The sequence below is a fragment of the Ceratotherium simum genome, chromosome 9, assembly GCF_057802395.1.
Source record: "Ceratotherium simum simum isolate JZ-2026a chromosome 9, ASM5780239v1, whole genome shotgun sequence".
Classification (NCBI taxonomy): Eukaryota; Metazoa; Chordata; class Mammalia; order Perissodactyla; family Rhinocerotidae; genus Ceratotherium; species Ceratotherium simum.
In genome coordinates this window covers 82,034,048-82,059,142 of record NC_141908.1, presented here as the reverse complement: position 1 = coordinate 82,059,142, position 25,095 = coordinate 82,034,048, and the positions used below count along the sequence as shown (strand labels likewise).

At 42.6% G+C, this 25,095-nt stretch overlaps 1 protein-coding gene across 1 annotated transcript in view; it reads left to right on the top strand.

Annotated features, from left to right (window-relative positions):
• DYTN (dystrotelin) overlaps positions 1-25,095 on the top strand; it is a 60,046-nt gene that overhangs the window by 8,457 nt on the left and 26,494 nt on the right. The window contains 7 exon segments of the mRNA XM_014784770.2: positions 2,260-2,469; positions 4,437-4,517; positions 5,014-5,114; positions 9,855-9,926; positions 10,183-10,346; positions 13,528-13,639; positions 15,384-15,514. Of these exon segments, the coding sequence (XP_014640256.1) occupies positions 2,260-2,469; positions 4,437-4,517; positions 5,014-5,114; positions 9,855-9,926; positions 10,183-10,346; positions 13,528-13,639; positions 15,384-15,514 (871 nt within the window).

The window sequence follows — 25,095 nt, the reverse complement described above, 5'->3', positions numbered from 1 at the left end:
ATCCTAGCTGTGAAAAACAGCAGGCCTTCAGCGTATCTAAAGTTAGTGATTTCTAAGTTCTGTATTGCATTAAAAAAAAAAATCACTTCATGTGAAATGATTTATGACATTTATCATATTAGACCTAAAAGAAGCTGTGTTATATATACAACATTTCTCCTGAAGGTTGACTTTTTTTATATTTTGCCTTCTGCCTAATAAGTTATATAGACCAGTGACTTTCAAATTTTCTTCATGAAGTGTGCATGGTGTGAAGTGGGGCAAGAAAGAGTTCAAAAGGTGGGAAGAGGAAGTCTAGGCAAGCCAGAAACCCCCAAAGGCCGTCCCCTCAACCAGAACAACTCTGCATTCCTCTCTTTCCTGTACTTTGTTCTGTAAAGTGTCCTTTGAAGAAGGAATTCTTGGCTTTAAAAGAAGATTTTTAAAAAAATCACTGATGTAGACAAATAAACTCATTTTTAACTATTATTAATTATTCCAGAGATCAACCAAAGGCAGGATATGCTCACTAAGAGTTTCCCCCAGTGACGCTGTCTTCCTGGAGAACCTCTGCCCTTAGAGAAGGTCAGCAGCAGGTGACTGCATCCGCCTCCATTGTCAGCGCCTGGGTGCGTTCAAACAGCGTCATTGGAGGGTGTGTGTTTTTAAACTTTTTATTATCCCTGACATCCAAAACAGTGAATATAAATAATACTCATGGGAAATATTAACATTACACAAAATCAGTAGTTGAGAAGTTCTACCTAGAAAAGGTATCTAAACAAGAATTTGAAAACAAACACTCCAAACACCGAGATAAAGCATGGCATGAGATCCATGCAGCAGGACCTGGAGAGCGTCACTGCATAAATCTTGTGGTGAGATTAATGGACACCACTATTATCTATTTTGCTGCAATACAGAACTCTCAGCGGAAGACAAAAATGTCCACGTACAGCATGCCAGGCCCGGGGAGAGGTTTGCGACTGAGTAACAATAAACAAGCTTGTGGCCTCCACCACCTGCAGCCAGATTTTTATTCAAGTCACATCCTGAAACCTACTCCTCACTTCCTTAGACTCTCCCCTTAAAAGCAGTATCAGAGAGCAAATAAAATTTTTTATTGTACTTGCTATACTTATCTGCGAGGTTGATTTATGAAGTAGAGAGAAGCACAGGATTTTATCACTTCACAGGCTGGAGCATTTTTTTTTTTTTTTGAGGAAGATCGGCCCTGAGCTAACATCTGTCAGTCCTCCTCTTTTTGCTGAGGAAGACTGGCCCTGGGCTAACATCCATGCCCATCTTCCTCCACTTTATATGGGACGCCGCCTCAGCATGGCTTGACAGGAGGTGCGTTGGTGCCCACCGGGATCCGAACCGGCGAGCCCCGGGCGGCAGCAGCGGAGCGTGCGCACTTAACCGCTTGCGCCACCGGGCCGGCCCCGAGGCTGGAGCATTTTAAATGCCAGCAGCTCTTGCTGCCTGACGCCCCATCTCTCAGATGGTACAAGTGGGTGTGTATTAATTTTGTCTGTCATCCTCTGTCTGCGAGAAACATAGGGTTAGTTCTAGTTCATTCTTTCCTTAGATTCATTGCCTTGGAAAATTTTTAGGAGGTGGTAAAGAATATGTAAGACATTAACAATTATTTTTTGTAAGCAACTTTGGTTTTATTAAGTGCGTTCCCTGGATAACAATACTGATGCAACCAAGATGAATAAAGTAAATATTACTGAGGCAAGGGTGGGACATATAGAGTCTCCTGGTTCAGCAACTCTGTTATAAAGAACACTGGGTTTTTAGGTCAGGCAATTGCATTTTAACCCACAATATTCCTTCTGAAGCCCAGCTGCTGACAGGAAAGATGGTATATGAACATGAAAGGTAAATTTGCTCAATCCACTTAATAACGAGCGTGCAAATGCTTTTCCCAACTCCTCACCAGGGTCCTAACTTCCTTGGAAGCTATTTTTCAAGTTTCTCACTTTCTTCCCTTTCAATTTCATTCTATAAAGCCACATCCTCGAGGTTATACTGGGAATAATGTAATACCTACACTTTACTAACAGATGTACTTTTCCAAAATCAAATCTACCGTCACAGTAGTGACGCCTGGACTATATATGTGTTTAAATTGTGGTCATCTCTAATGCCTTTTAGAGAAAATAGCTGCCAGAACAAAACAGTCTTAATTAGACCCTAGATGACATTGACTTAATCTGAAGCCTTTTGTTCCCATCAGAAAATAAGCCTCAATTCTTCATTTGCTGCCTGCAGTGGACTTGACTGACAGTTCCCTGATTCAGCACGTCCTACTACGTCAATGTTTCTGGGAAGCAAGAGAGAGTCCCCTCTCCGTGCAGCAGCTTCTTCAGACCCTCCAGGAGCTGTTTCAGAGAGTCAGGGTGGCAAACCCAGGGCAGGTGCATCCCAGAGCTTCGGCGCTCACCCTGAGCCTTCTCACAGCGATGTACGACAGGAGAGGGTGTGGAGGTCACGCTGTGACGTCAAGGGCGGCGTTGAGTTTCCTCTGGCGCCTGACCGTTGGGTGTTATCTAACATGTTGGCTTAGGTTTGGTATATAAGAAGGCTCTGTTTGTCTTCCGCAGATGTATTACTCACTCAGGAGGGGAATGAAGAAGTACATGTTTATCAGCTTCACTAACATAAATGACCCATGGATAGCAAAAGGGGGAAAAATCCACAGTACTTATCTCCCGTAGAAACTGCTTTCCACTCTAGAGCAGCGTGCACACCTTCCACTGGGATAGTTATAGATCTATCCATGCGAAAAATGACACTTTTCTCTGGAGGCCCTGGAAACTTCCTTCTTTACTCATTTCTTTGTAGCCAATTATCAGTCTTTGTTTTGTTTTGTTTCTTAGGTGGAGTAAGGGTGTATAAACTTGTGCGTGGATGGCTAACCTATTGTCTTACTCTGTTTGGGCTGCTACACTAAATACCATAGACTTGGGGGCTTAGACAACACACACTGATTTCTTCCAGTTCTGGAGGCTAGAAGAGCAAGGTCAAGGTGCCGGCAGATTCGGTGTCTGGTGAGGGCCCCTTCCTGGTTCATAGACGGCCGTGTCCTCACTGTGTCCTCACCTGGTGGAAGGGTTGAGGGAGCTCTCTGGGGTCTCTCCTTTTATAAGAGCGCTAATCCCATTCAAGAGGGCTCCACCCTCAGGACCTAATCATCTCCCAAAGGCCCACCTCCAAATCCCATCACCCTGGGGGTTAGGTTTCAGCACATGAATTTCAGGGGGACGCACACATTCAGTCCATTTCATCTATAAACCAGTTTAGACCACATCAAAGGCTTGCTCATGCACGCCCTGGAATCAGTGGTGTTTGTGTGTGTGTGAGTGTGTGTGTGTTTCTCTGGCTTACCATTCTTCTGTCCCACTTCGTTCTGTTTACCTTATGTGGTCCTGACCCAGTAGGCCTCATCCTTTAGAACGGAGTTTTTTTTTTGTTTTTTTTTTTAAAGATTTTATTTATTTATTTTTCCCCAAAGCCCCAGTACATAGCTGTCTGTCATAGCTGCACATCCTTCCAGTTGCTGTATGTGGGACGCGGCCTCAGCATGGCCGGAGGAGCGGTGCCTCGGTGCGCACCCGGGATCCGAACCCGGGCCGCCGGCAGCGGAGCGCACGCACTTAACCACCAAGCCACGGGGCCGGCCCAAGAACGGAGTTTTTAAAAGTCGTAGTAAATATAAAACATTTGGAAAATGAAGAAAAGAGTAAAGAAGAAGAAATATCACCCAAAATCGTGCCTCCCAGGGGCAAGCACAGTTTAACCATCTGGCAAATTCCTTAGAGTTTGCTTTTCTAGTTTATTATTTATTTTTTTATTGCACGAAAAATATATGAACATGTTATCAAGTTATTTTTTCATGATTTCAGCCTCCTAAGCATTATGCTTCTGACCATCATTTCTAACATCAACGCCTGCCTCTAATAGCCCTCCTGCCTCTGATACGTTGTTCTGTAGGTTTGGAAATGCACAGCCAGTGGGCAAAGGATGGTTAGGCTCTAGGTGAGGGCCTGTGAACTGGCTGATTTTTTTACATAAATGTTTGCTCCTTTTGCCCACCTCCTGGGCCTTGTCCCTGTTCTTTGGGTTCAGACATGTGAGTTCTGAGGGAGTGAGACTCCTGCTCCGTGAAGACAGGGTGCTCCCCTGTATCCCCAGGCCTAGTACAGTGCTTAGCACACAGAAGGCACCCAGTAAATATTTGTGGAACACATGGATGAATGAATGATGAAATATTTTAATTCAATTCTTAACCCTGTTAAATTCCAGATATGGGAAAACAGACTGTGAAAAGCTTGAACTTCTAGCACCATGTCATAAATGCCCATTAATACTTGCGGTTTTTAGAAAGCACTTCACCCAGAATAACCCTGCCTCCCCATTCTTGTCTGTTTTGTTGCCACGCAGCACAGGAACGGGCTTTCTCAAGCTTGCCCCTGCAGCCGCTGCCCTGATTGCCCTCTCTGGGGACAGCCCGCTTACAAAATACAGAGGTAATGGAACTAGGAGCCCTGAGAGCCTACAGGGCAATGACCAAATCTCTGACCCATCATCTTCACTCCTCCCATGTCCCCACCACACAGCTCTCGTTCCTGTGCTCTGCATGACTGGGAATTTTTCAAGATGTCGATCTAGGCTTTCTAGTTATTCATAACTTGGTTATCCTTGACATGTATTTGTGGAGGGATTTTTCAGACACAAGTAGTCATTATTCCTTTAAAGACGGGGACTTTCCTCACATCACCGTTTACCAACAACATGGTCTTCGTCATTGATGTGCTGGATTATCAATGGGCTGAAATGTGAATGGGTTTTTATTAGTTATCAAATTATCTAGTGTGGGAAGCCTTCAAAATAATCAAGAAATACAACTTTCCCTTCCTTTTCCCTTCATATCCACAAATAAACTGTTTAGAATTCAAACCACATACTCTTAGAAGCTATATTGCAAGTATTCATTTTAAAGATTTTTTCCCCTTATGTGTCCAGCTCTTTTTCAGCTCTATGCAGAAAAGTACAAGGAAGGTTATGATTCTGAGGCACGAATGACACGAATGGTTTTGAGAAACCTATTAACAGATCTGCAGCAGGTAAATCTCTAATACTTAGGAATTCTAAATTTGTTCCAGTTATATTAGCCACATTTGTTATGCAAGAATCTGATTTTTACAGTGTCAATTCTACCTTCATACCCTTCTCCATGCAGCTCCTCCCCTCTGTAGCCACTGCTAGTATCTGAGAAGAGGCTGATCCGTTGCAATCACTTCCTAACTGGTTTCCCCAACTCAAGCTTCTCCTCTCTCCAACTCGACCTCCACATAGCAGCCAGAGACTTTTCCAAAATGCAAATCTCACCCTCATGCCGAAAAATCATCATTGGACATTCATGTCTATGGAATAAAGCTTAAACTCCTTAGCATCATAAGAAAACCTTTCATGATTTGACCCAATCCTTTTTTCAAAAAGATGTAAAATGATTGTCACACAAACATAAAATGAATGTATGTCCAAAAATTTATTTAACTCATTAATTAAAAGAGGGCACCAGTAAGATGTTAACACTAGTTAAAAGAAATAGCAAAAGAATAGACAAACAGATAGATTAGAAATATTAAAATGAATTTGCAGGTGGATGCAAGACGGGCTTTTGGGCAAAGAGGAGGGTTGTTCCTCACCCGGGACAGAATTTCTTTGCGTGTCTATAGATAAGAATTATTTGCATTTCAATCAGTTATCCACAACTTAACTTTAATCTCTACAGAGTTGTGAAAGAGCCTAGTCAAAGACAACGATGATATCTCTATAGGTGCAGATATTCCCCATTGAAAAAATAACCAGTGGTTTCTTCTGCTTATTCCATGGTGTTCAATTTTTCCTTTCACTCCTTATGTCGTTTTCACTCCTACAATCAAAATCCTTCCTGCACCGAACATGTGCCAAGTTCCCCGTGTCTGACTTACACAGTTCCATCTACTGCAACACACCTGCCTATCCTTTCACTTGACAAGTACTGTTCATCTTTCAGGATCATTCAAATATTAGTCACCTCCTCACTAAAAGCTCCTGTAACTCCCTGTGCATACCTTTGTTATAGCACTTGTCAAATTTTGTTGCAGTTATTACCTAGATATATGCTTTCCCCTGCCAGCCCTCGTGGTCTAGTGGTTAAGATCTGGCACTCTCACTGCCACGGCACGGGTTCATTTCCCAGTGAGGAGACCACATCACCTGTCTGTCAGTTGTCATACTGTGGTGGTTGCCTGTTGCTATGATGCTGAAAGCTATGCCTCAGGTATTTCAGATACCAGCAGGATCACCCAAGCTGGACAGGTTTCAGCAGAGTCTTCTAGACTCAGACAGACTAGGAAGAAGGGCCTGGCCACTCACTGCTGAAAAAATTTGTCATGAAAACCCTATGAATAGCAGCAGAGTATTGTCTGATAGAGCGCCGGAAGGTGAGAGGATAGTGCACAAACAACGGGCAGGGTTTTGGGATCGACCAGAAGGCACTAACAACAAATATGCTTTCCCCACTAGATTGCCTCTCAAAGGCAAGGATTATATCCCATTCATGTTTCTCTCTCTGATGACTTGAAAAGTGCCTGGTACTAAGGACTTCAACAAACGCTTAATGACAGCATAAATGAAATGCAATGCTGAATACTCAAATAGTTAAGATTTCCATCATTTCCTGTGCTTTAAGAACATGCAAATTTCATATTGTTTTTATCCTTGCTAGGCAAGGGGACTTACTCTCCTTAAAGTAAATATGTTGCTTCCACGTTAGAGTGATGTAACCAAGCAAGGACTTCTGCAGAGGGATTAAGCGCACTCCTGACTGTCTCGTGTGTAAGTGGTTGCTGTCCCCCTGCACCTTCTACCCTGTTTTGAGGATGTCTCTGTTCTTCCTCCAGCCCCTGTAAAACCCCCATGCTAGGTTTTCTGCACTGTAAAGCCACAGTAACTTTCTGTCATTTTTCTCCTGGGACTAGACTGTAGCAGAGGTAAAAAATAACCTTTTTCCTCTACCCATCTTAGCTTCTCTGGCTGGACCCCTGTAAATTAGACGAGCAAAAGGCAAATTAACAAGAGAAAAGCAAGCAGAAGGTTATTAACAGGTGCGTGGCATGTACACACAGCAGCACACACTGATGAGTAACTCAAAGAAGTGGTTAGAACTCAGGCTGACATACCATCTCAGGCTAAACAAAGGAAAGGGGGCCTGGGCTTCTGGGTGGAGGAGGCAAGTTATGAGAAGGTGACCAGGAAAAGTATGGTGAGCAGGGTTGTTTAGTAAGGTTTGTTATGCAGATTTAAGTTGGTGCCTTCTCCATTGATGAGAGTTGTTAAGAGTCCTCCTCTTCCTGGTAAGGAGAGGGAGACATCTTTGGCAAATGGAAATTTCCTTTATAAATGTACATTTCCTTTACAAAAGGAAAACGTGTGCCCTATTTTTAGAGCTTTTCTTGCATCTGCAGGTTCTCAATGGCCTTTAGCTCAAAATAATCCATGTGCTAAAAAGGCATATTTTGGGGTGGTATATTCTGGTACTCTTCAGAACCAAGGATTCTGGGCTGGGTATACTCGTGATGGGGCAGGATGTGAGTAAGGAGGAAGATTATCAGAACTCTAAGACAGGGAGCATGGTTTAGAAAAACCTATCCAAAATTACCTTTGCTTTGATTTGGTCTTCACATTAATATTTTATGTTCATATTGATCATAATAATTATTTAATCTATCCTGGAAATTCCAAACAATATTTAAGATGTTCATATTTCTTAAATGGAATGATGATTTTTTTAAAATGTATAAGGTTAAAACACCAGGGGTAATTATTTCAGAGCTGTTCTGGTGGTGGCGGCAGCACATGGATCCCCTCGCGAGTTTTCTGCTGACTCTGAGGCATGTCTCAAGGAGCCACCATGGGGATAGCAAAGGTACTAGCCCAGCAATCCCCACATCCCAGGACTCAAGCTGGTGGGGAGCCAGCGAGAGTGGGAAAATCTCTCCATCCATTTATGCAGTTAGACTTGTAAGACTGTGAAAAAAGAAATGGATTGAGGGGCATTTTCCTTCTCCTGTAGAAATCCTTGTACTGGCTTCCTGCTTCCTGACTACTACAGCTGGCCACAGGCTAGCACGCTGTCCAACAGGCCCTAAAAATCTGCCCCTGTTCCAGCACAACTGAGATCACTGAGCTGCTGAAATGGCAGCTCCAGGCATTCTGTCTCCTCCCGTGCGTTAGTCTGCTCCTGAAAAAGGTAGGAGGGTGGAGATTGCATAGCGAATTATCGTCCCGTTGACTTTTATAAGAACTCAGAGATGGATTCCCACAGAAAATTCCAGGCCCCGTGTGTGACTCAAACCCCTCCCCCAAGAATCCTAATTATCATTTCAAGTGGCGTTCTGCTTCTGCCAGCATGCCGTCTAGCCACATTTAATTCTTCCATGGAACACCTGCAAGAAATTAGTCAAATGGGCAATTAATCCACAAAATCCTTGTGCACACACTTAAAGCCAAAAATGTGGGTTAAAACCCACACAGAAGTGAATTTCCTTTTGACTGGTGTCAGAATCACAGAGCTGGCCAGTCGATCCCATCTGATCCGCTGCCCTTATTTTACAAATGAGGTTAAGCTCCTTTCCCGCGGCTCTGGGACACAGTCCAAGTAAGTGGTGCAGTTGATTCGTCAGCACTCACAGGCCAGAGTATGGGGAAGGAGTTATTTTTTCAGACAAAAGCCAAATAACGTGAGGAGTAGTTACTTATGTTCAGCTGGTGACAGGGTTATTATCAATTTAAATTACAAGCCATCTTGGCCCTATTACACAAATGTTTGTTGACTTTTGCCTGGCTAATTGTCAGCAACGTGGTTTTAAGTGCTACTTTCCTGATTAGAAGAATGTTTATTCGAGTTGATGGACTCAGCAGGGGGGTCTTTGAAATTACTTCTGAGCTTCCAGGCAATGCCTGCTGACAGCATGTGCTGTCAAAGACCTCAGATGTGAAATTAGGACTGCGACCAAATGGGTGTAAATGGAGGTGACAGGTACACGTATCTGTGCATATAGATAATGTCAGAGCCAAGTCCCTGGCCATCTTGGCAGTCACAATGGGTTCTTGGTCCTTAGCTAAAGTCCTTATGGTGACCGTGATTGAAAGATGGAGACCATTGAGCGAGTAGTGGAGATTGAGCCATTAGAATACACGTGAGGTCGGGTGTGGCAAAGCTTTACGAGAACCCCGCAACAGAGCCAGGAGTCTTGGAGGGAGATCTCAATGCTGCAGCTAATTCGCTATTTAAAAAGTTTTTACATGAGCAAAATATCAAATCTCACCACCTCTTCCTTTAAGCAAGGATAATGATTACTGCCCTCCCTCCGAAATTGGCGTTTGTTAAAATGAGATGATGTGAAAGTGTTTGAAAAGGTTTTCCTTAAAACCACTCTGAACTTGAACACAGTATTGTTGCTACATGTGATTCAGAGGTCAACAAGGGCAAAGAAAGGTTAAAGCAGTTTGACCAGGATCATAAGAAGCGAAACAACGGAAGCCCACCCTGTGTGGCCCCAGTCCCAGAACTCCCTCACCCTCCCCTCTCCCACCCAGCCCCACCACACCCCACTCGTTCATTCACTGTCTCTATTCACATGTTGCACAAACACCACAAATGTCTTGTTTGCTTGGACTGAGATGGTTCCCCCAATCTCAGACCCCAAATACTTGTGACTCTGTGACTGTGAGCACCACACTCGGGGGTGTCAATCCCTATGGCCACGTGTTTCTGCTTCTTCTAACAGCTGACGTGGGGTTTCTTCCTTTTGTAGATCCCAACTGTAGTGGGGGAGAGCCGTGCTCCGTGCTCTGTGGAAAGCGCTGTACGAAGCTGTTTCCAAGGGGTAAGTGCCATGCAAACGTCCCTGAGAGCTGGGGGCAGACACGTTTGCTGACTGACTCAAATCACAGACCTACTACTCTACAGCATCTCAGACAACTTAATTTAAGAGGTAGACTCGCCTCTGACTTTTCACGTGATAACCTTCTTCAGCAGAGCTGACAGAAACAGAGCCAGAAAGGAAGATGAAGATGCATTTTCATCTATGCCCAAGACCAAAGCTGTGCCTAGAAGCACATCTAAGTGCCATTGTTTTCCAGGTGTTGAGCCCAGCAGTCAAAGAAGAGAAATTCCTGTCCTGGTTACAGTCTGAGCCTCCCATCCTCCTGTGGCTCCCGACCTGCTACCGATTGTCAGCCACCAAGCTGGTCACTCACCCTGCTCGGTGCAGCATCTGCGGGAGCTTCCCCATCGCGGGACTGAGGTGGGTCATGCATCCGTATCACTCGGGCCGTCATTCTTCAAACGGGTCAAGTTGGAGCTGAGTCCTCCAGATGGGGGGTCCTTCTCACATGTCCAGAGCTCAGTTGATATTTTGGGGTCAGTAATTTTCTGTATGAGGGATCCTGGTTGATAATAAATTACATTTCATCTTCTATAATTAATGGAATATTAAATTCTTCCATTGACACAGACTCGGACCAGTAGATATTTTTGATTCCTCTAAAACGAAAAAATTTTTTCTTTTGTTACAAAAAACCTTTTAAATATTTTGGAGCCATTCATAAGAATTACAATAATAATAATAGTTTAGATTTATTAAGTGTTAGGCTGAGTGGTTCACGTGGATCATTTCATTTACGACTTGTTATAATCCGTTATAAAAGGTCGTATTATTATCCCCAATTTGCAGAGAAGCTAAACAACTTGCTTAAGTCCGCATGGTTTGCATGTGGCAGAGTCTGGGGTTCTGAATCCAGGGTCCCTGCCTTGCACCTATGATGCGAGCCCTGTGCAGACAACTGAGAATGTTCCTTGGACCCAAAGGAAAGATCAGGTTTCACGGGAGCCGCTCACGCAGATCTTCTCTCCGCCTAGAGGAAAGAGCAGATTTGAAAGCTAGGTTTGGAGGTGTGAGGTTCAGATCTTTCCATAGCTTTGAGGATGACAGTCAAAACCCTATCTTAGGCAGGAAGAGGGCAAAGGCTTGACCTTCTCGAGTAAGAGAAGGTACAAAGGCCAGAGGCTGTTCAGAAGCCAAGTGTCCGACTGTAGCAGGATGCATTGCATTTATGCTCAGGAGCAGCCATGTAAGGCTGAGATGAGATTGGGGAAAATGTGGTTCTCTATTGGTAAAGGCACCAACAACAGACCAGTCTCATCACCCACACTACACCCCTCCTCATATACCTGCAGGTAGTTTCAGGGTGTGAAGGAACGAACGCAAGGTTAGGGGCAGGAGCTGTCCCAGGTGAGTGGATGTAACCACACGGCAAGGCTGGATAAAGCTGCCAGTATGGGTGGCTCATCAGATGATCCTTATAAAAAATACTTTATGTTACACATTTCATGTAAAAAGTGAATGTCTTCCCAATTATGCACGTTGAATAATTTTCAAAGTTCTGTAAAAACTTTGCAAAGCCAAGAAGGCAGAGTTTACTAGCCCCATTTTCCTCGTGAAGAAACCAAGTCATTATTTAACATCATTCAACTAACGTTTATTGAAAACCTGCCACGTACCAGAATCCTCCAAAAGAGTGAGCTTCCGTTTCCACCTTATGATCACTGATGATGGTGGAGTGTGAATTCCAGCTCGAGCCTCCTGCCTGGTGGTGAATTGTGGAGGTTAAAGCACTGGCTCTCCACGCAGGCGGTGTCCCTGGCTCAAAGCCGCCTCTGCCACTTTCTAAGTAGTCATATAACTTTGTGCAAGTTGCTTAAACTCTGATTCAGTGTCTTCATTTGTAAAATGAGGATAATAATGAGACTACCCTCGCTTAGAGAACTTCCGTGGGGATTAACTGTCACACGTCCACTCTGCCTGCCTCGCAGTAAGCGCTCAACAGTGTAGCCTCTATTACAGCCGTTCAACACCATTCGTATCCGCAGGGGACCAGGTGTGGGGGCACAGCAGTGAACAAGGGCAGCTGGGCTGGTCTCGTGGAGCATACATTCTCCTGCTCTGCCTTCAGACGACTTTGGTCAGAGGACCTTCTGCCGTCTGGCCTCAGGGCCATGAGTGTTTGTTCCACTCTTCCTTGGAGTGATCAGCAGGTGTGGACGACTGACATGCTCGCAACTCTTCTTCACTGCAGCCTCCGCTAGCTTCTCCTCCCCCTCTTTCTACTTGGGACTGCCACCACTTTCACCTCCAATCCGGTGTTCTATGCACCGCGTGAGTCTCTCTTCCCCGTGAAACCTTTTCAGACCGTGCCAGCCCACAGGAGCTCCCTCCTCTCTCCTAGGGCACTTGTTTTCTTTGCCTCTCATTTGCCACCTAATCACATCTGATCTAACTTTGCTGGTTAGCACCTCAAGCTTCCATATCATCTTTTTGTAGCAAGATATGAAATTTGAAGAGCACAGGGATCTTGTCATATTTCCTTTTTTGTACCTTTTGGGGGGGGTGTGAAATCTCAGATGCTCACAGGAACAGGGCCAGGACTATCAACAAGAGAAGAGGCTGGGAGGGACTGTGGCGAGTGGAGGAGTGTGTCTCTCATCCAGAAGGAGTGGCTGCCACTTTGCCCTCTAGTTGCTGCCGTTGATGAGGAAGACACAGCTGTGTGCCACCTACAGCACAGCTGGAGAAGAGAATTAAAATATCAGAAACAGAGGTATAGATCCCTGATATTTTACAGACTATGATCCCACTCCCCCTGAAAAGTCACTAATTCACCACTGTGAGGTCTCACAGTGTTTTCCCCGAGTGTTATGAGACACCCCTCCTTCCCAGAGTGGCCCCAGAGTCCCTCCTCTCCTCTGACCACCAGAGATTTAAGGTAGCAAGTCTGCACCGTTGATGTGTTAAGAAACTTAGTGTGGTGGTCACTCAGTTCTGGCTGGAGAGGAATTCCTCTCTTCCTCTTTATTCTTTCCTACATACAGATTTCTGGAAAATGACACAAGTTTATTTTAGATTCTTTATCTATGGTTTTATTTTCCCCAACACCAAGTGGGAATGCAGGTGAATATTATCATATCTCACGAATTTTCCAGAGAAGCCAGAATTCACACTTTATTGAAATCTTCCAGTTTTTTTTTAAGTTGAGAACTAAATTCAAAATATTTGAATGCATTGTGCAGCTGCACAAGGTGCGGCTGCAGACTGCAGGGTCTATCCCAGGACTGTGGCACACGTCACCTGCATACAGACGCCGCCTGGTCTTTCGGAGGGGATGAGTCAGACGCCCGTACCATAGTTTGTTGGATTAAACTATATTAACATAATGCCATATTATTAAATATGCTGTCAAAAGAAGATCTCTGATGAAATGAACGCATCAGATTCATTTAGTATCCTTGTAGAGTATGGGAGAAACTTCATGCTCACTTGACACTCAGACATCTCCTGTATGTTTAGGGGCACTCGTTCTCCACCTGAATGTTAGTCTTTGCTCTCCTACTGGTAGAGACATAAGCTGCACCTGCATTTCCATCGGCAGATACCGCTGTCTGAAGTGTCTCGACTTTGACGTCTGCCAGGTGTGTTTCTTATCTGGTCTTCACAGCAAGGCCCACCAGAAGTCTCAGCCCGTGACGGAGTCCTGCGTCCAGGTAACATCGAATGCGACGTGCCAACCATTTGTGAGTTGGATCAGCAGGAGCTACAGCAGTTAAAGAGCTACCCCTCCTGTAAAACCACAGAATCTTCTCTTTTCATACGTTATAATATTTAAGAATAAGGAAATGGAAAACTCAACCATAAATATTTCTCAATGTAAATATGCTTTCTTTACATCGTAGATTTTACTAAAAGCTTTTGAGGACAACAAAAGGCCAAACAGAGTCCAGTCTGAAGCCATCAATGCCACACTGCGGACTAGAAATATCTAGGGAGTGAGAGGGGAGAGGCATTGGAAATGGCTACAGATTAAAAAGAAAAGGCTCTGGTTTGGTAAAAATGATGTAACAAGGCTTCTAGTTGCTGGTACATTTTCGGAGAAGTTTTTTTTTTTTTTTTTTTTTTTTTGTGAGGAAGATCAGCCCTGAGCTAACATCCATGCTAATCCTCCTATTTTTGCTGAGGAAGACTGGCTCTGAGCTAACATCTATTGCCAATCCTCCTCCTTTTTTTCCCCCCCAAAGCCCCAGTAGATAGTTGTATGTCATAGCTGCACATCCTTCTAGTTGCTGTATGTGGGACGCGGCCTCAGCACGGCCGGAGAAGCGGTGCGTCGGTGCGTGCCCGTGATCCGAACCCGGGCCACCAGTAGCGGAGTGCGCACTTAAGCCACAGGGTCAGCCCTTTTTTTTTTTTTAACATGTCTTTTCCTGAGCCCTGAAAAGAAAGATCAGTATCTCAGTTTTGACTGACAGAGAACAAAGCTAAGACTTCATAGCTGCCTTTTGAATGTTTTTTTAAAGAAAATTATAAATACTTAGCAAGAGAATTCAGCTCTTTCTAAGAAGAAAGAGAAATGGGATAGTAGGATAATTTTAAGCAAAGAGTATTTAAATCTTCCCAGAAAGAACACTTCCTTGTGGTCACTGAGTTCTTGTGGTCTGTTTCTCCGTGCGGTGGCTTCATCTTCAAACACCAGTAGTGAGGGATGCTCATTAATCACCTTTACCGAGGGTGGCTTTCCCTCGTGTGGCCACAAAAGTCAAGTGCCTGGATCTTGCCAAATAATCTCCTGGGCTTTGCTGTATTAAACGCTGTTAACCCGGATCCTCAGGTTCCCTGGCCCGGGATCTTCCTGTTTCTAAAGCCCTGCAGAGAACCAGGGCGTATCGATGTTAGACTGACACCGTGTGGGCACCTGGCTTTACACTTTAGATTTCAAGGGCTGAAAATGTTTTCATAAAACGTCTGGTTCCTCTGTTTCCTTTTGGCAGAGGTTCTTAATGTGGAGTCTATTGATGGACTTCAGGGGGTCTGTAAATCCACTGAAATTTTATACAGAACTAAACGTTAGGAGCATTCTTCTGGAGATAAATCTGCCAATGAGCATCCAATTCTCAAAGGAATCCACAATCCAAATGTCAGCACCCACAGACTTAGTCCTCTTTCACGGCCCCTTCTCATTGCAGAATTCCACGTTACTGAGTTGCTCTAAGGAACAGGACTTATTGCGGAAGTTGAGGGGCATTTAATTTGGAAACTTATGCTATGTGTGTGTATAGAGGCAGAATGTGAAGAAACTCAGGTAGGAAGGAAGGAAGGAAGATGATTTTTCTGAGGACCTAAAAGAAAGTGAAATAATTCCAGAAACTTTCCTGGTGGCTAGTCCACCCAAGTCAGGAAAGAAGACCATGTTTAGACCGACCTGACCCTTGTTAATGTTGGCCACTCCAGCAGGTGTCAGCAAAGGAGAACACAAAACTCCTCCTCGGGGCCCTCAGAAACAACCTGCTCCAAGGACGCCGTGGGAAGCAGTGGCTGCTGGACCAAGTGAAGCCCGAGGGCGTGGCTGACCGTGCCCGGGCCGGGTGAGCGTCTGTGAGTGACTGTGCTGCAGAGGGGCGGCCCGGGGGGCCTGGGTGCTGGGCTCTGCAGCCAGCTCAGGCACAGGCAGCAGCATTCATAGTGCAGATGCTCTCAAAGAAGGCAGGACGTGGGGGTGCGGGGAAACTAAGATGCTTTTTCCCTCCAGAAATAACCTCAAATTTTAAAGTAGAACAAGAGGCAAAAATGCCTTTAAGTGGCGTATCCAATCATTAAAATTATTCCAACTAAAGGCATCAAACAGACACAGAAGATTTTTAATATTAGAGTATCTGAATAATTTTGTTCTGTATCTTTAGTTTTTGTTGGTTTGCTTTTGAAAGCCTAATTCAGAATTAACACTTTATTTTTTAAAAAATGAAAGAAAGACACTCAGTATCCCTCACTCACAGATGAGTGTATTCACGGTTTAGTACTCTCAAAGCAGGAATTAGACTGTACATAAAATTTTTCATTCTTGTTTTCATCTACATTAAATGGAGACCGTTTCCCAAGTCATTAGTCTCCAAAATGTCATTTTGAATAGCCTCACTCTCATCTTTATAAAGTGCCATAATTCACAGCAATTGCTTATCATTCAACATTTTGCTTATTTTTAAATTTGCCCCTCAAAATTCTGTAGTCAACATCTCTACGCATGCGTCTTCCTATATTTTTAGTATTTCATTAAGATAAGTTCACTTAAGTAAAACCACTGGATCAAAGTTGTGAATTTTATTCATCCTCACAATTCAGAATGCTAATTTGTGCTCCAGCGGGTTATCCCAAAGCACACTCCCCCACCGGGGTGTGAGATCACCCATCAATCTCTGACTACCAGCCTAAAGAGGACTATAAAAAGCCTTCATGATCTTCATTTTTGAAGTAACCACTTCTTCATAATTTAAAATTGCAGAAGGTAAAGGAAAGACGTACTGTTTCCGTGGGCTTATGATCACCAAACTTTTAGGAGGAAAAAACCCAGAATTATTCATTCACTCCCATTTTATCTACTGGAGTATAAGAATAGATCAGTTTAAATCAGATTGGTATTTATTTATTAATTTCTTTTGTAATTCTCTAATCTTTTCTTAGATATCCACCAGCTTATTTCCATCTCAGTCCCAGACCCTATTTCTGTGGTCATTTTGTCACTTTACAATTTGGTGTAATTTAAATATATTTTTATAGCTCTTTAAAGGAAAAAGTACATATTGACGTCACAATTAGATGCCATTCATTGTGCCTGTGTCACACTTACCTAACAGGTTGTTATCAATATATCCTTCAAGTTAGAGAGTTTGGATATCATCTTGACGTATATATATCTTTAACATGGTACGTAGGATTTAAATTTAAAAATAAAAACAAAGGTATCAGGTGCCAATTCATCTGTGTCCTTCCAGCCATTTATTTCGTCTTTCTCCAGCAGAGTAAGGATGAAATATGTCAGTCATCGGGATTTGTGTATACTTGAGATCTTGTTTAAATTCCTACCTTCTCAGTTAGAACACAAAGATCCACACCCTCATTTGCATTTCTTTTGGCCACTGAAGCCCACTGATCTTTTAGAAACACAAATACGAAGGCATTCCTGAACACTGGTCTCCCCCGAACTCCATGCCTTAACTCCCTCCTTTAGCTCCCCGCTGTTTTTCAGCTAAAAACTGAGGGTTGTAGCATGACTTAGGAAAGTCTTCATACCTGGGCCGCCCTAACAACCTGTGGGGTTTCACCTCCCCCCGCCTCTGTGCCCCAACCCTGGTTCCCCCCGAACCTTTACAGAATGGGCATGCCCAGACCACCTCCCTGCATGGCTTGACTCTCCACCCACTAAAGACCCACAAAAGGTCTTTGCGCAAGTGTTACCTCATCCCTGAGGCCCTTCATGAGCACCCATGGAACAGTTCAGCCCGTCCCCTCTGGCACCCCCAATCCTCCTCCCTTGCTTTGTTTTTCTTTAAAACATTTCATCAGCATATGACACCCTATATATTTTACTTGCATTTAAAAATTTTTTTTTGCTAAAATATAAGCCCCATGAGGGGAGGAATGTTTTATTGTTTCCAGTTGCATTTCCAGAATCTATAACAATGTGTGAACATGATAAATGCTCAGTGAATGTTTGTTGACTGACTGACTGGCTGAGTGACTAACAAGACGGATGGATACATGATGGAGGGGTTGTTGGGTGGATGGATAAGGTGGATCGTGAGCTCTTTCAGAATGCAGCTTGAAAGGGCATCGCAGGGAGTAATGACACAGTGTTGGAAGAAGGTAGTGAAGTTTGAGCCTGGGACAGAGAGACACGGGAGCCTTGTTCTCAGCCAGCTGTGTGTGTGGCTCTGGGGAAGTCACTTCATGTTCCTATGACTCAGGTTCTTCACCTGATGACAGGGACAACCTGTCCTTCCTGCTCCAGAGGAGTGTCTGCAGAGATAAGATGAGGAAAGGGAATTGCAAGAGCTACGAAAGGCTGAAGGTTCTTTAAATGTCAGTGTTACACTCTGTCCACCTGAGTACAGTAGAGCTGTTCCCAAAGTTACATAAAATTCTTGTGGAATAGCTTTCAGTTCAGCCTAGATATTGATGAGCTCAGAAATTCTGATTAGTGGCTGGTCTAGGAGAAATGAATGTGGAATATTATTATTTTACGATGTGATAATAGGCAAAAACACATCCTTGATATCTATTAAGTTGGCACATCCTTACTGACCATCTTCCAAGAAATTAATGATTATTGCCAAGTAGAAATGTTGAATTCATTCCTTGATTCAGTGAACATTCTGCCTGGCAATGAGCCTCCTCCCTTTTGATGTGGATTCACTTACTTTTACATATTAGTTTACGCTGAGAATATTTTCATTTACAAAAATGTAATAAAGCTAGGTGCCAAATATCAACACTGTTATTACATATCTTGGGAAGTTCTTGCAAATATAATAAAAAAGAAAGGTAAAACAGTAAAAAAGAATAGAATTACCTCCATTTGCAGCTAATATGATTGTGAATCCCCAAGAAAGTTCAAATCATTCTAGCAAAAACTGTGAGAATTAATAGGCTCCAAGTGTGGAAAATAAAATACATATGCACAAATTAATAGCTCTTTACTAGCAATAGCCAGCTAGAAATTTTATAAAAATCTCATTTACAATATCAGTAAAAATTATTTTTAAAAAGAAACTAGGAAAAATAGCTGAACAAAAAAGAAACAAGACCCATATAAAGAAAACTGTGATATTTCACTGAGGACAGAAAATATGACTTGAACAAAAGGAGAAACGTTACCAAACTCCTAAAAGAGAAGACATTAGCTTCAGAATGGACATGCTCCAACAAGGACCCATTGATCCTCATTATTCGAAGATTCCATATTTATGAATTCACTCACCCATGAAAACTTACTTGTAACCCCAAAATCCACGCTCACAGTACTTTCTCGGTCATCTGCAGACGTGCCCAGAGTGGCAAGTCTGAGTTGCTTGATGCACAGCTGGGGTTGCACTGAGAGACGCTCTGCCTTCTCGTTTCAGCTCATACTGTAGACACGTGTCCTTTTCTGTTTATTTTGTGCCGCGTTGTTCACGTTTTTGTGCTTTTTGTTCGTGATTTCGCTATTGCAAATGGCCCCCCAACATAGTGCTGAAGTGCTGTCTAGTGTTCCTCAGTGCAAGAAGGCTGTGACGGGGCTTAATGAGAATATGCGTGTGATAGAAAAGCTCCCTTCAGGCATGAGTTACAGTGCTGATGACCATGAGTTCAAGGTGAATGAGTCAACAATAGATGTTAAATATGATGTCTTTAAACAGAAACACACGTAAAACAAGGTTGAGTATTGATCAGTCAAGGAAAATGTGACCAGAGACTGCAGGAACCTAACTCCGTGTTTTCCGGGAGCACTGGGTCAGGTTCATGAACTCAGTGTCTGCGGTGACGGCACAGATCGTAAGGGCCACGAATAATGAGAATCGACTGTATTTAAATTCAATGCATTTCCAAAGAGCAGCACAATGTTTCTTAAATAGGATAAAATAATTTTGAAGACATGTTGGAAGAATAAATGTACAAGAATATTTAAAGTTATGAAATTGAAGAATAGTGAGATGGGATGTTCTTCAACAGGTATTAAAACTTACTGAATAACTCTATGATCAAATAGTATAAAAAAGAGATAGACATGTAGGTCTGAGGACAATAATAAGAAATTTAATTATTGATCCAAGCATAAATGGGTACCTAATATGTGATAAGGGTGGCATTTCAGTTCAATGGGAAAGGATGCATAATTGGCTATCCATCTGAGAGAAAACAAAACTGGCCTTTATTTCACTCCATATACGAAAATAATTTCCAAATTGATTGAAATTTAAATGTAAAAAGAAATTAAAATAAAAATATTAGAAAAATTTAGGAGACCTGGGAATCCAGGAGACCTTCCTAACAAGACAGAAAACAAAGAACCATGAGGTAATAGATGCATAGATGTCCACTACAACATGCGGTTTAACCTCTTCCTGAGGTCGATGACACCATCACCCAGTCTAAAGGTAAGCCTTAGACTTAGAAAAGCATTTTCACCAATAACACAAGCTGTGCTGTACAAAGAGCCCTGCAAACTGATAAGAAAAACTCAGAGGAAAGAGAAGAACAAGAACAAGATGGAGGAGGAGGAGATGAGGAAGAAGAAAATGAAGAAGAGGAGGAGGGAGAGGGTGAGGACGAAAATATACCCCATATATAAAGAGGCAACTGCAGGAGAGAAATTCCAAACAGCCACTAAACACAAAAAAGTAGGCTCCACCTCACTAGTGGTTAGAAAAATGCAAAATAAAGGAACATGAGCTATCACCATTTTAGTTGTCAGAGTGGCAAAGATTAAATGAATAATGCCCAGTGCTGGTGAATATGGAAGAAAATAGGAGCTCTTGAAATCTGGTAGGGTACAAATGGCTACAGACTTCAGAAAACAATCTGAAAAGTGTTCATTCATTTATTTATTCAATAAATATTTAGTGAACACTGCTCTAGGCACTTGGGACATATCAGTAAACAAAAGAGACGAAGATCTCTGCCCTCACAGAGCTTTCTTTCTAGGAGGGGACCAGACAATGAGAAATAGGCGTGTAAGTGAATTATATCGTATATCAGAAGTTGTAAGTTCTAAAGTTAAAGAAAAAAAGGAGAGCCAGTAAAAGAGATGAAGACTTGGAGGGAACGTTGGTAGCAAATTTAAGTAGGGTAGTCACGGTGGGCCTCAGTGAGAGGTAGTATTTGAACAAAACCTTGAAGTAGGTGAGGGAGTAAGTCACACAGGTGTCCGAGAAAAGCCCACAGCAGATTGAGGAGACAGCCTGCTCAAAGTGGAGGGTGCCAGCAGGTCCAAAGGACAGCCAAGGGGTCAGAGTAGCTGACTCGAATGAAGGATGAGATGCTGAGAATAGACTGACCCTAGGGGGCAGGAGGAGAAGCAAGGTTATATAAATATTTTCCTAAATTTTCTTCTATTGCTTCTATTTTGAATATAAATGTTCAATCCATTTGGAATTTATTTTAGCAAGTGTCTAGCTTTGCTTTCTTTCAGATGGATAGCCAATATTTTGTTGAATATTAGGTTTGCTTATATGCTTGGATCAGTTAATAGATTCTGTAGTCTCATCCTCAGATGTATGGGTCAGTTCTTGTGTCTACACTAAATATACTGTCAGGGCGGTGCTATGGTAAGTAGAAGGATAAAATTGCTATCATCTGAAATAGGGGAGGCTAGAGGTGGAGCAGGTCTGTGGGGGAAGGGCAGGAGCTCAGTTTGGGACATGTTGAAATTGAGATGTCCCTTAGACATCCACGTGGAGATGTTGAGTAGGCACTTGGCTATTTCATGTGTGGAATTTGGAAGAAAGTCTACTGGAGATACAAATTTGGGAGTTGTTGACATATATGGCTTTCAAAGCCTTGAGATTGAATGAGATCACCAAAGAGAGAGTGTAGATAGAGAAGAGAGGAGAATTGAAGACTGAACCCTGGGACACCCACATTACAAATTTGGGGAAAAGAAGAAAAACCAGCAAGGGAGACAGAAAGTGGTGAGTGAGGTGGGAGAAAAACCAAGAAAATGAGGAATCTTGGAAGACAAGTAGAGAAAGGTTTCAAAGAGGAGGGCGTGGTCTACGGTGTCAAATGCTGCCGCTGGGTCAAGTAAGAATTTACCTTTGGATTTAGCAGTGAGGAAACCATTGACGACCTGAAAAGAGCACTGTGGGGGGGCCGGCCCGGTGGCGCAAGCAGTTAAGTGCCTGCGCTCCGCTCCGCTGCGGGGGCCCGGGGTTCGCCGGTTCAGGGCCCGGGGTTCACCGGTTCAGATCCCAGGCGCTCACCAATGCACCGCTTGTCAGGCCATGCTGTGGCGCGTCCCATATAAAGTGGAAGATGGGCACGGATGTTAGCCCAGAGCCAGTCTTCCTCAGCAAAAAAAGAGGAGGATTGGCAGATGTTAGCTCAGGGCCAATCTTCCTCACACACAAAAAAAGAAAAAAATAAAATAAACTCTATTAAAAAAAAAAAAAGAGCATTGTGGTAGTTGAAAAAGTCAGACTAGAAGCAGTTCAAGAGAGAATGGCAGCTGAGGAATTGAAGATACCAAGAAAATTCTTTCCAAGATTTTTTACTGTAGAGGGAGCAAAGAGATGGTGTAGGTGGTGGGGTGACTGAAGTTAAGAGGATGCTTTGTTATGAAGGAAAAAATAACAGCATATTTGTGTACTGAAGGGAATGAGTTTGTAGAGAGAAAACTTGATGATTTGGTGCGAGAGGGAGAATTGTTGCAGGAATGCCATTCAGCAGGCAACAGGGGTTGGGATCTAGTGCACATGTGGAGGGATTGGCTGTAGAAGAGTGGCATCTACTAAACATAAAGATATGCACAAGATTTGGCTCTGGATCCATTTTTGGAACTCTGTCTTATAGGAATGGAAGAGCCACTACATAGTCGGTAAGGATACACTGTGCAGCATTGGAGGGCGGAGCAGTAACCCAGAGACAAGGAAGGTTCCACTGGTAGAAAAGGGTGGAGCACATACGACACAGACAAACACAGAACATAGTGAGGCTACTTCAGAGCAAATTTTACCCCTATCTATTACACTAGAGGGCATTCATCGTCATACGTTAAGAGGAAAGGGCAGAATACCGTGTATGGAATGATGCCATTTCTGTTTCAAGAACTAATTCAGTATGTATTTTGATGTTTGTAAACATTTGTATGAGTACAGAAAATGGTGTTGAACAACCCAAGCTATTAAAATGACCCCAGTTGGGGTAGGAATAGAGTGTCACTCAGAAGATATGTGACAAAGAAGTTATGAGTTACCCTGGTTTTCTCGCCAAAATGCCCACCACTTAAACACATATTTGAAGTGTGCCACAAAATAATCACTTCTTTCCCTATACTCTCCTTGCTTTCTGTAGAAATAATCACATTATGTCTAAAGTGACTGTATATTTGTCTGTTCATTAAATGTGAAGTCTCTGTGAGCAGGGAGTTCTCTGCTTTTTCTAAAAAAAAACCTATTTATCTGCAATAACTCAATTTTGTAAGATGCTTTAAAATAGTTTTTGAATAAAGGAATGAAACTAAATGGAATTGTATAAAACAGAATATGCCTGACCTTAAACTGGTCTGCTCCATTCTATGTTCTTTTAGATATGACATACTAAGCACACACCTGCACTTGGAACCCCTGGGATGGTGACCTGGACAATATGACCCGAGGGGGTGTCTGCAGCCATCCCTGAATTTCTTCGCATTCTCATCTCTAGATTGTCAAGATGGAGGGGAAGTGGGCCGGCCCTGTGGCTTGGTGGTTAAGTGCGCGTGCTGCAATGCTGGTGGCCCGGGTTCGGATCCCGGGTGCGCATCGAGGCACCACTTCTCCGTCCATCCTGAGGCCGAGTCCCACATACAGCAACTAGAAGGATGTGCAGCTGTGACATACAACTATCTACTGGGGCTTTGGGGGGAAAAAATTAAATAAATAAAATCTTTAAAAAAAAAAAAAAAAAAAGATGGAGGGGAAGTGGATTTTTCATTCCTATTATTGGCTAATTGGCTCTCTATCACCGAAGAGCGCAGAGAAAAAAGTTGGGCTACTTTATTGCTCGTTTTTGGATATTAAATTTAATATCTAATTTAACATTTCCTAAAAAGACTTTCCTCAGTGGCGTACCTGATAATTAAAAACTCTATGTTATGACAGGCTCTCCATTCAGTACAACAGCTCTGAAGTACCCATGTATGAAAGTCCAACTGGAGCAGTGGAAACAGCAACCACAGAGGCCTCCAAACCAGTCTCTCAAAGGACATCCCGGGCCCAGCACACCACCAGCAGTCATCGGGTGAGTTAGAGGGGGAAAGGAACCGTGGATGAGGCACAATGAATCCGGACCGCTTTGTAATGGCACAGGCAGATTCGGTGAACCTCCCTTGGTTTGGGGAACATTTGCAAGATGTTGATGCGATCAAGGAAAAAATCTAGGAATATATTTTTTAAAATAACTTTTTTATCTTCAATTATAAAGTGCTACGTATTTATTATAGAAAATTTGGAAAAGTGAGAAAAGAGCAAAGAACAAATTTAAAGTTACAATCAATCCATGATAATATGGATTAATTAATATTAGTTAATATTTTGGTGTACTTCCTTCCCTGCAAACATTTTTAATATAGTTTACATTATACTGCCAAATTTATTGATTATATAGTTCTTTATCATGGTAAGTTATATTGTGAGCATCTTCCCTTGCCATTATAATTCTTCAAAACCATCTTAATAGTTATGTCATTTTTATTGACATGGATGTAACTTATTTAACCCATCCTCTGTTGTTGCATATTTGGGTTATTTCCAATTTTTGCTATAGTTAAAAAATTTACCATTGAAATCCGTATACATTATTCGTCGTGCGTGGTTCCTCAATTATTCCTTAGGCTGTGTTTCTTAAAGTGGATTCACTAGAATGAGAAATGAGAACATTTTTAAGACGCTCTACACTTATTGCAAAGTTGCTGTTTAGAAAGGATGTGCCAAAATACACTCCCAGTGAATTCAAGAAACAATTTCACTTGATCCTTTCTAATACTGACTATTACCATATTTTAAATCTTGTTAATTTTGACAGAATATATTTATTTGCCTTAATTTCCGTTTCTCTGATTGAGTGGAATGAAACATCTTTCCCACATAGTTTAGAAGGCAGTTGTATTTTCTCTTCTGTCGGTGCCCTCGGTCCATTTTTACTGACACATCAATTTGATTTATTAATGTACTTGAACTTTTAAACTTTAACTGTGGGAAACCTTTCTTCATAGTTATTTCCTTTTAGTCTTATTATAGTGTGATTTGCTATATAGACATTTTCGATTCTTAAGAAAACACTATCAATCTTTCCTTTCTGACTTCTTACACACTTTTATGCTTGGAAAATTTTCTCCATGAAGAAATCAAATGATTCTTGAGCTCTATCTGTTTTAACGTGGTTTGGTATTTTCAACATTTAACATTTAAATCTACTGGCTTTCATCTCAATGCATGTT